This window comes from Rhynchophorus ferrugineus, unplaced genomic scaffold (genome assembly GCF_030347505.1).
Source record: "Rhynchophorus ferrugineus isolate W39M unplaced genomic scaffold, kcgeb_rfMv2 rfM4, whole genome shotgun sequence".
NCBI lineage: Eukaryota > Metazoa > Arthropoda > Insecta > Coleoptera > Curculionidae > Rhynchophorus > Rhynchophorus ferrugineus.
In genome coordinates this window covers 42,858,899-42,871,060 of record NW_027472583.1, presented here as the reverse complement: position 1 = coordinate 42,871,060, position 12,162 = coordinate 42,858,899, and the positions used below count along the sequence as shown (strand labels likewise).

The window sequence follows — 12,162 nt, the reverse complement described above, 5'->3', positions numbered from 1 at the left end:
TTTCTACTTGAAGCTCTGAAACAACTTCATTAAAGTCTTCCTTTGAACTGTTTCTCTCACAATCTTGTAACTCATCATTAACAGTTTCCTCTTCTGGTTTCACATCTTGAAATGGTAGTTTAATATGTTCATTACAACATCCAGGTTTCTCTTCAAATTGTACATCTTTAGACAAATTAACGCTTTGATCCTTTTCAATCCAAATTCTAAACCGTTTATCACCATCATATCCTATGATATATTAATTTATTAGTGTAATAAAAAGAAAACCTTAAGAACGGCTTTTCTATCCATTTTTTTCTTTTCTGACTAGGGATATGGGCATAACATGTTGAACCAATGATCCTTAGATTTCCATTCCACAATTCATAAGGATTAACACCATCTACAGATGATTTTCCCGTTCTGTTGAGAATATATACTGCAGTGTTAACTAACACAGCCCATAATCCTGCTGGATAGGTCACTTCTGGATTTGAATATTTCAGGGTCCTGGCCATTTCAACTACAGTTCTATTGTATCGCTCACAAACTCCATTCTGTTCAGGAGTGTAAGGTGCCATCAACCTTTGTGAAATTCCGTTTTTGCGTAAAATAGAACTAATTTCTCCATTGTCAAACTCCTGTTAATCGCCATTATAACTCAGCATCTCTTTTACTGAATGTCCCGATGTCTTTGTGTGTCCTAGAAAGTCCTTCAGCGCTTCAATTACCTCTAACTTTTGTGCTATAAAATAACGATATCTAAATTTTTTATAATTATCCTTAAACAAAACAAAGTAACGCTTCTTTCCGAATGATTCGTTAAAAGGTCCACACACATCTGTTGATATTAGTTCACCTGGAGTTTTTGACATCTCTCTTGTACCAAATGGTAAACGATGTGCCTTTCCATATGTACATGGTTCACAGATTTCTGCTTTATCTATCTTGAAATCAATAGAAAAATCCTTCTTGAGCTTCGCTTTCACATGACGGTTATCTTGGTGACCCCATATCTCATGATATAACTGTAACAGATCAGATTTACCCTCGACAACAGGACATACATCAACTCGATGTTCAGTAATAATTGTTTAATAGCTGCTTTGTACAGAGTACCATTTACTGCACGAAAACCACATTACTTCAATTGACCATGAATCTTTACAGAACAGGACATAGGCGTTGACTCAGACTTACTATTCTTATTTCGATCATGAGCAGCTAGAACAGAAAACAAATTTTTGGACATATTCGGTACATACCAGACACCCTTCAATGTTATTTCCTCATATCTGTCTTTAACTGTTGATGAGAACCCACACCACGTTTAAGTTTTTCAGAATCCCCGTTACGCTGCCAAATGTAAATTAAAATTGTAACAGCTATATGTGTGTTTCTCTCTCGTTCGGCCTCGGTATTAATAATTCTAACCTAAGCAGTTAACGGTCATTTTTAGGTGATATAATTTGTATTGTTTATTTACGTCAAGTTTTTCGGAATGTGTTTTTATATATATTTGACAATTACTTTAGATTATTGTGTGTATTTATTTTATTAGTGTAATAAAAAAAACCTTAAGGGGATCTCTTATGATCTCCTATGTAGGTCCAGGAAAGTTTGTAACCATTTTAAAGATGAAGACTATAGACCAAAATGTGGAAAGCCATGGCTGAAACGAGATGTAATTCCTAATAGTAATTTAAATAGCAAGTATTTTGTTAAATAATAATGATTTATGGTATTGAAATAATTAAGCAATATATATTGAGATTCTTTAACTTTACTACAAGACAAGGAACATATGCCCCCAATGGCAATATTAAATCACATAATTTTTTTTAATATAGGAGATTCTTCTACCCCAACAAGACCGATAAGTAAGTCCCGACAGACAGAAGTAAGTATATAATAAGAAACGTATGTTTATTATTAGAGAATAGAGGTTCTAATTTGAAATTTATATGTTCATTTACAGATAACTCAGCCTGTCCCATCAGTTTCGTTTCATTTTGGATGAAGAACTAATGGCTTTATTCTTATTGAAATGCAATGGCAGAGGATATAAACTGTTATCGAAGATATTCTGCTTGCCTTCTAGAAGAACATTAATGCAGATACTGAATAAGGTTCCTTTTTGCTGCTGGAGTAATAACCTCTAATTTTGGTCGTTAATTCAGAAACTTGACTCTATAGACCGAACTGCAGTTGTCATATTTGATAAAATGTACCTCAATTTAGGTAGGTTGTTAATTTAGTTGATTCTAAAAAATAATACAACAGAACCATTAATAGTTATATTATCTCATTTTAATGTTTGTTTTAGTTTTGTTTTAAATATTAGAGAGAAGATAATATCAGTGGATTAAGTGTTTTGGCTAGTGGAGATATCTCTGTGATTATATCAATGTCTTTATGGTCAAGGAAAATTAATGTAATCGTAATATATCAATAAAATATATTTAAATATATTTATTTTTTTATTTTTCCAGTAAAACTAAACGATTTTTTTTAATTTCCCGCTAAAATGTTTTACCATACATTTTTAAATTTCCCGCTCAAATTTTTAAAATTCCCGCTAAATATTTTTAAATTTCTCGCCGTAACTAACTGTCATAAGGCGCATGCGTAAGCGCCATCACACAGGGATTCGGAGCGTAACTTAGAACCAATTTTAACATAGGAGATGCGCTTCTAAGTTTCTTTATTCTATGTGAGAACCCTAGAAACTAGTAACATTTCATTATTGTACTTAACACAGATTCCTTCTTTTAACTAAAGAAATCTTTACTTTAACACAGTTCGTTAGTCTTGCTAAAACCCGAGAAAGGGCGGAAAGTATCACTATCATCAATAGTTTAACCGTCAAGGGATCGACAGTTTTGTTATTGGTCAAATATTTATGGGTGCGTTCAAAAACTTAGTTTGTAATTAAAAAATGTAATTACTGATAAAAACTACCAGTCACTATTATTAAACCGCGATTAGAATATATTATGTGTTAAACAATGAAGATACTGACCGTTTAATACTTTACCACGATTTATATTTCATACAAATGTAGCTATTTTTTAATACAGGAACATGGATTCAATAATGTGGAAATCAAGGGAAAAATAATGACAGATATGTCAAATAAGATATAACCATGTACTAACGGTAATTTCCAATCATATTCTAATTGTGGTCAAGTAAACATTTATCAAGAATAGAGTTAAAATGTATAATGATTGTTTGTGGTTAAACATACTTTGAAAATGTATTTCACATTTGTTATTATTTAGTCATAAGTTATAAATTTAGTGAACTTTCTGTATTTTTATTATAAACAAGGCCAAGGAGAAAATGACCTGACTTAGGCCCTACCTCATGTGCCAGCCGTACTGATGACTAGAGAGAGACAAAATATGGCATTCTTGGTCAATATTCAAAAGTATAATGGTTATTTCCAAATCACGTCGTTTGACGAAAATTGTACAGGAAAATTTCATGACCACTTTTAATGTATTATGGGATAAGTTTTTGGTCAACATTCAAATTTCTAAGGGAAGTAAATTAATAAAATCTTACGAACCAGAGACATCAAAGTTATGGCAAGAGGGCTTCCATCAACAGCTAAAAGTGAAAAAATTATCGCAGAACTAAACCAAAATGGGCTTAAATGCTTAAATTAGACAAATATTTTAAAAAAAGAAAAGACCAAAAACAACAAAAGAGAAATTTTAGTCCACAAGAAGCCATTACCTCTATTTATGTTAGCCTATGTTAGAACATGATACGGACACAAAAACCATTTTTGGTATTAAAGGAATTTTAGGGGTCGAAATAAAAATCGAACCTCTAAAAAAATCGAACTTAATACCGCAATGCAAAAGATGCCAATTGCATGGACACACACAGAAATTCTGCAGAAGAGAACCTAGATGTGTAAAATGTAAAAGGTAAACATATCACCACAGAGTGTAAAAAACCCAAAGAAGCTAAGCCGAAATATGCAAACTGCAATGAAGCGCAGCAGGCAAGTTATAGACGATGTGTAGTTGCTAAGACACTACAAGAGAGGAGAAATAGAGTAGCTCAAGTTAAACCACAAGAAACAATGAGTGAAAAGAAACAACCGAAAAAATATAACCACGTTAATGGTGAAATGATTTATGCCCAAAATATCAGTCAAAATAACCAAAGAGATACAAAGGAAGACGAAACAACTACGACCAAATTGCTACTTAAACAAATAGGAAAGCTGGACAGACAAGAAAAAATGATCGAATATTTTTCCGAAAGAATTGAAAAACTAGAAATGAAAAATATTGGCCCCAAAAACCCGAAATGGCAAATTAATATATCCGAATAGCAACGCTATCCTATAAGTATTCCTGGATATGCAAAAAATAGATATTTACCTAATATCAGAAACCCATTTAACAAAAGAATCCTTTATAAAATTTAGAGGATATACATTTTATCATAACATACATCAAACTAACACCGCAAGAGGAGGAAGTGTAATAATAATAAAAAAGAAAATTTCCCACCATCAAGAACCCGGGCTTAGTACAGCAGAAAATCAGGTAATAGCAGTAACTATTAAATCACGCAGATACAAGGTTACAATAGCTGCAATTTATTGTCCTCCAAGATACAATCAAAAAAAGCAAAATTATTTGAATGTCCTAAGCAACCTGGGCGAAAAATTTATAATTGGAGGTGATTTCAATGCAAAAAATGCAAGATGGGAATCCAGAATGACAACAGCTAAAGGCAATGAGCTGCATAAATCAGCTGCTGAACTAAGATGTAGTTACATGTCAACTGGAAAACCAACTTATTGGCCGACTGATCAAGAGAAAACCCCAGACCTGTTTGAAGCAGAAAAATTCATAGTAGATATTCAACAAGCTGCTTGGAATAATACTCCAGAAATTAAGAGTACAACTAAAGGAATTAATTATCCAAATGAAGTGAAGGAAATGCTAGCTGAAAAACGTAAATTACGAAAAAAATGGCAACAAAGCAGAACATCTGAAAATAAAAATAGTTTAAACAATATAACCCAAAGACTGAAAAAATAAATACTGGAAATTAAAAACAAAACCATAAATGACTATCTGAGAAATTTAACAGATGACAAAGAAACCGATTACTCCTCTGGAAAGCCACAAAATCTAAAGTGCTCATATCTACACAGTCCACCTATAAGAGACCTATGTGGGAATTGGGCACGTGACAATCACCAAAAAGCCATTTGCTGAATATCTAGAAAAAACTTTCAAACCAAACGAAACTAATATGGAACATAATTTTCCGGATATAGAAACTGGAAATTCGACGATTGAATTAGTCACACCGAAGGAGTTAACCAAAGTTATTAAAACTGACATTAACCCCAGGAAATCACCAGGCTACGATTTAATAACAGGAGAATTACTGCAAAAACTACCAAGAAAGGCAATTATAAAACTCACCAACTTGATCAATACAGCATTTAGATTATGTTTTAATGTCCCAGACATTTGGAAGATGGCGGAAATTATAATGATCCCAAAACATGGGAAGTCAGCAAACAAAATAAAAGCCAATATACCAATATCACTGCCGCCAGTAATATATAAGGTTTCTGAAAAACTCCTGTTGAAAAGAATAAAACCGATCATAGAGAGAAAAAACCTAATACCAACACACCAGTTTGAGTTTATTAACAAGCAGTCAACAATTGACCACCACTGATTGAAGTCCACAGAATAACAGATGTTACTGAAAAAGCCTACGAGAATAAAAAAGTATGCTCAGCTATATTCTTAGATGTAGCACAAGCCTTCGATAAGGTTTTGCATGAAGGCCTTGTTCATAAACGACAGAAAATGCTACCAAAACAAGACACCGAACTATTAAAATTATACATTACAACCAGAATGTTTAGAGTTAAACAAGAAGAAGCTTACTCTACAATAAAAGAAGCTAAAGCAGGTGTACCACAAGGAAGTGTACTGAGACCAATGCTTTATCTACTCTACACTTGTAATATACCACAAAAGGAAAATATTACGATGGCTACATTTGTTGATCATTCTGCGATTATAGCTGTCGGGGACAATAGTGAAGAAGCCTCACGAAAATTACAACAGGCAAGTGACAATATAAATAATAGGGCACAAGCTTGGAAAATAAGAATTAATGAAAGTAAATCTGTACATGTGCAGTTCACCTATAAACAGACCGTACAAGCACCAATAACATTAAATAGTACTATAATTCCATATAGCAACAACGCTAAATATCTCAGAATGAATCATGATGCAAAAAACTTCGCTAGAAGGGACATATAAAGAAGAAAAGAATAGAACTGAAATTGAAATATAGGAAAATGTACTAGCTAATTGGAAGAAAATCACAATTATCAGTACATAATAAATTGCTATTATATAAGCAAATACTGAAACCTATATGGACATACGGAGTTCAATTATGAGGGTGTTCTCTAAAGAGTCTTAATGTCTGTCAAAATAAGTCCTGAAAGGTATTGTGGGTGCACCTAAATACTATAAGACTGATTACCTACATTGAGACCTTCAGATACCCACAGCCAGTCAAGAAACCAAGAGAATTGCAAGGGGGCATGAGGAAAGACTCCATTCTCATACGAATATTGAAATATTGCAACATTTGGATACCATCAGAACAGGACACAGACTCAAAAGAATCAAACCATCTGATCTTGTGTAGTGTTGTGTAATGAGGTGCATATATTAAAAAAAATTTCAGCAGTGACATGTATAAACATTATTTCACCAGAGACTGAGATAGGGCCGATGGGTCCTCCTAGTTATATACCTAGATTTAAGTTATTATAAAGACAAATTGTAGGTTTGACGGAAACAACTAGTAACAATATATTAATTAAATTATAAAAAAAATTGTATATTATAGCTCCATCACCGTCCGGGACTATTTAGGGTCTATTTACAGATATACAATATACAACACATTTACAGTATCAGCTAAAGTATACAATGTTATTACAAATATGTTGCAAGATAACAAGCAAAAAATATGTAAAAGCATACAAATACATAAATATAAAAAATTCAAACGAACATGCATGTTATTGTATAAATGCACACTATTACATTTCTAGTAATAGTCCTGTTACGGTTAGCAAATTAATTAGCTTATCCAGGTTCTCCAACCTAAGGCACTGCTGATGGAGCAGACGATGGTCTCTCCTAGGTTGACCAACCGTCTTTGCGAGTTGTATCTTCGGCATTCGATTAGTATGTATTTGACTAACAGTGAGAAACCACATTCGACGCACAGTGTGACAAACCACTTCTTCCTTTAATGAGAAACTCATGGATCAGTTTGCAGTGACTAATTCTGAAACGTAAAAATCAGCTTAAGTTGCGCCTGCTACGTTAGTACTGTTAAGACCCTGATAATACTCTTCTTTAACGTCCCAAATGTCGTTGTTTTCTGTTAGATCCCATCTGTGTTGGTCTAGAGGTCTAAATATTCTAGTAGAGTGGTGCTTCATATCTCTACTCCAGAAGAGAAAATATTCTCTTCCTCTTCTTGGCTAAGTAATCCCCTCTTTCATTTTCAATGATCCCAGAATGAGAAGGGAGCCGCTCCTTTCCAATTTAGAGGTTAGTTCACAGATAATTCCCCACATTTACACATTCCTAGCGGGTATAGAGGTAGATATGGTTGGCGGCACTTTAAAGAGCTCATTGAATCGGATCTGGTTTCTAGGGAAAGGACTTCTGCTTCGCAGAGCAAGCTGTCTACTGGGCTAGTGTGGAAGGCCCCCAAGGCGATTCTAAGATCTGAGTTATGGATTACGTTCAATCCATTTAAGTATGAGGGGGCAGCGGAGATGAAGCATTGGCGTTACACTCCAATTTGCTTAGCGTTAATGCTTTATAAATATTCAGTAATGTGACCCTATAGGCGACCCAATGAAAGTTGGCCAAAGTGTGTAGGGGACTGATATCTGCCAAACATTTATTTCTTACATAGTTAATATGCAGGATCCATCTGAGGCGAGAGTCTAATATTTATTAAGTCCCAAAAATGTATGGTCAAGCTTATTGCCTATGGTACATTCGCCAACCGTCAGGGTGCTCGCTTTGGGGCAATTTCTCATTCTGCAGAAATGGACACTGATACATTTACCAGTTAAAGTACCATTTAAACCCAATCAGTTTAGGATTTTTAATGTTTTTGACTCAATTCTTAAATATCGCCGGGTACTTTTTTAACGGAAAACGATGATGCATTTCCTCACTATCTATGCATCCGGGCACACAACCCATCCTAGAACGAGAATGCATTTCAACTACCAACTTGTATATACTAATAAATAAAATAATAATTTAATGTATAAACGTTATAAAAATCTTATCACACTCTTCTCTATATAATATACATTGAAAATGGCGTTCCAACATTAACTGAAACATTTCCCCAAAATTTCCTATAAACTTAAATCTCTATTTCTCTATGATGCAAACTCACATTAAAATATAAAATTAATTTTACGGTACGAATTGCTAGCTTAAATCATTTAAAATAGACTGCTCTTCCACAACAAATAGGGCTCAACAATTATCTCTTTCCTTTTCTCTCTCAAGATGAGTCTCAAATAAAATAGTAATTAACAGTTTCATTCGACTACTTTTATAACTATCGAACGGTTTGAATGTTTCCAACTATCGGCTGTTTTTATTAGAATTTATTATGTTTTTATAGATTAGATGTACGATAACAAAAAGATATAATGTTAATATTTACTGAACCTAAAACACGTAATATATAATAACTTAAAGTTAATGACCTTAACAATAAGGTTAAACATGGTTTATGAGAGTGTTGGTTTGTTTAAAAGTTCTGAAAACAGGTAAAGAAAAATCGTCGCAAAAGAACAGGATACGGTTTTATGAAATCATCGTAATTGAACATGAAAGATTCAACAAAATCTCTAATCATCTCATTAGACATAGCAAATTTTTAGGTGAAGTTTTATTATTTTTCTTATCACATCGCATAGTAGATACTTTTGGTATAATATTATCTTATCTTACAAGCAAAATTACTTTCAGGTAAATACATAAATAAACTCAAACTGAAGCTAAGCGTAACTCTTATACATTATACAAGTTCCTGTGGTTTGGTTAGCTTCAGTTTCCTCATTTCCCATAGGTATTCCTTCCGCGTGGCTATGATTTCATAACATTCTCTCAGGTTTTAGGGCAAAATATTACATAACTTCGTAAATCATCGATAATTAATCGAATAACCTTGTTTTGACAACATTGGATTACTAGTCGGTTTGCAACCTATTAGTGTAAACCCAATCCTTTGGTCAATTTGATAATATTTTCCGGCCAACCACTAAAGTTGTTTATGTTTTAATCAGATCTGCTCAGCTGTTTGTCTAACTTAATGTTTCAAATTGAACCTAACATCGAAATAGGTGCCCAGGCATATCCCTGATTCTGCTTGAGGAATTGGGCGTCCTTCAAGTAATATAAATGGGTTTTCGCCTTTTCAACGCAACGAAAAAAATCAAAAATATGACGTAAAACAATACACTGATATTATTACTGTAACTTTCTGTACCGATTGTGTGCAAAAATTCTACATAATTCAAATTGTTGAAAATATGAATGTTGAGTATGAATGCATATTTCAATTTTTCTGGTACTAACTAGTCACATAACTCCGTCTCTCATTCAATGTATCTATCAAGGAATACAATAGCATATAAAACGTAATATACTCTCTTCTTTGCAGAAATAATAAATTATTTATCCTCACGAAGATATTGTGTATCATAAAATTAGTATGTCTATATGGAGCACAAGCATATCACATAATATAAAAATTAATTAATTCAGTTTGTCATCTAAAAAAGTTCTTGATATCCATTAATTCACAAAGATAGTAAAAACACCGTTGGCATTTCGTTCCGGTTGTGGAACACGCTCAGTATTAAAGTTATCCCTAGGTACCTTTCAACATTGAGATCCACTCATTAAACAACAATAGAAATGTTAAAACATAAAACAAAACGCTCTTTACATACGATAAAAATCCATCCAAATGACGGACTTTGTTACGTAATTCAACATACCATTGCGAAAATCAGTACATTAAAGTATGAATTTTGCAGCGTTCCCCAGGTTTCTAGCTATTTGAACACCTTAAAAAATACTATATTGATTTAAAAGTGCCAGGTGCTTCAATTCAATTTCAATATAATAAACAAATAACCAACTCAAACCATACATTAATTGAAGCGATCAGACTAAAACAAAACGATTTGCTGTTTCCGCCATTGTTCTCGTAGGTACTTGCTTTCAGTAATGTCTTACCCTGTTTCCATGAAACGCTTCAGGAATTGTCAATATGTTGAAAATGAATTGCCAGAGATATAGCAAAAATGTGTACCTAGCTATGAGACAATATATAATCTAATGCTGCGTACAGACCGGGCAAACGAACGCTAACGAGTGGGGTTGTTGGGATATTTTTATATCGCCGCCGCCATTTAAAAATACGGATTTACGCCCAACGAACGTGTGCTCCGAACAACAAATGCAGTATGTATGTTTCATCGAAGGCCAACGAATGCTCAATATCAAACGCCGAATCCTATTCGTTGGCGTTCATTGGTCCAATCTGTATGCAGCATAAGAAAAATAAAACTTTTCCAAATTCTTAGAAACTACGATTTGTTTCTAAGGAAAAAATAAAAATTACGTCGCCTTTAATATATATTTAATAAAAATATATATCTGCACAAATCATAAGTCAAAATACAAAAAAAAACTATAAAATAACATTTCTATCACTTATCGTCATTTTACATTCTTGCTCGATTAAATTTGGAGTATTTTTTATCCTACAAACAGAAACAAACTTATTATTTAATTTTTAAATTGAAACAAACATGTATTTACAAATTATAAAACTTAAACAAGAATAAAAATAAAATTCTATTAATTATCTTTGATATCTCCTAGTTTTTTGAATTTAAAATGGTTTTCTTCATGATCACTGGTTATCACATGTAGTCTTAATTCATGTATAAAGTAAACTTTCACTTGGCATAACAAGCACTCCATAGGTTCAAATGTAGAAGCCCTTAAGACAAAATAAACTAGTCCTTTAAACATACTTTTTTTTGTAAAAACTTACCCATACAATATATTATCAATGTCTTGAAGATTTTTGATGATAGCTCTTTGTTGGCCATCTATATGAACTAGTTTAACAAACCATAATAACCTCCAAATATCTTGTTCATCATTCTTCAAACTAGGACGCAATAAATCAACTTGATTTATGTTTCCCCAGGTCTCATCGGCTATAATTACATCAGATCTTTTAATTAGATTACGCTCCAAATTAATGAGGCTATGAATGAAAATTAAAATGAACATGTTATATATTTTAAACAATACCGAAATTGCTCACAGAAATAGTTGCTCTTTCACTTTTGTTTGTATATCAATCATCTCATCTCCAACTAAATGATTATGTTCCAATTCACTCATTAGATTAATTCCACTGTTCATCAGGAATCGTAGCTTATTGACCTAAACATTAAAATAGTAATATATAACTCTAAAGACGATATTAACAATTAACCTTTTCTAGTTCTTCTATTGTGAGTTCTGTATCTAGCTGCAAGAGGATATCATTAGATGGAAATAGAGATTTCTTAGTAACTTCGTCATAACCGAGACCACACAATAAACCAGCCACTAATGTACCATCTTCAGTAAGTTTTGGTTCCATAGTAGGACAAAATATCATTGCAAGTAACATAGGAAAACCTGAAATGTTGGGCATCAGGGTAGTTTGACGCAAAAGAAGTCTTCCAGTTTCACTACTCTGTGATACCTGTGCAGCTACTAATAATCTTAAAACAAAGTAATTTTTGTAATTAATTATATATAAATGTATTTTAATTTATAATCAATACATATTAGAGATGAGCGTTATTTCATTACCATTTAAGTTATTTTACGTCACTTTATTGAAATTGGTCAGCGGTACTACCAACGACAAAACATCCAACAAAACCTCGTAGGCAGCTGTTTAAGTATCGATGTTTCATCTTTTCTAGCCCCTACAGAAAACTCCTTAAATAATGTCCAAAGTGAACGATTTTAC

General features: G+C 32.9%; 1 protein-coding gene and 1 long non-coding RNA gene across 4 annotated transcripts in view; one reads left to right on the top strand and one right to left on the bottom strand.

Annotated features, from left to right (window-relative positions):
- Positions 1–1,384: 1,384 nt before the first annotated feature.
- Positions 1,385–2,453, top strand: LOC143195095 (uncharacterized). Of its 2 annotated transcripts, XR_013005472.1 has the most exons (4): positions 1,385–1,666; positions 1,833–1,902; positions 1,961–2,223; positions 2,309–2,453. It is a non-coding gene; the product is annotated as an uncharacterized LOC143195095 (long non-coding RNA). The 2 variants fall into 2 exon arrangements; XR_013005471.1 differs by having other exon boundaries at positions 1,389–1,902.
- An 8,291-nt stretch (positions 2,454–10,744) lies between these two features.
- spn-E (tudor domain containing 9 protein spindle E) overlaps positions 10,745–12,162 on the bottom strand; it is a 28,963-nt gene continuing 27,545 nt past the window's right edge. The window contains exons 20-23 of one of the 2 annotated variants that reach the window (XM_076403303.1): positions 11,635–11,908; positions 11,461–11,582; positions 11,182–11,400; positions 10,745–11,127 (exon numbers count right to left, since the gene is read on the bottom strand). In XM_076403303.1, coding sequence (XP_076259418.1) covers positions 10,983–11,127; positions 11,182–11,400; positions 11,461–11,582; positions 11,635–11,908 — 760 coding nt within the window. In that variant the 3' untranslated portion in view covers positions 10,745–10,982. Of the gene's footprint in view, positions 11,128–11,181; positions 11,401–11,460; positions 11,583–11,634; positions 11,909–11,999; positions 12,119–12,162 lie in introns of those variants that run through there. The other variant, XR_013005601.1, reaches the window with a different exon arrangement.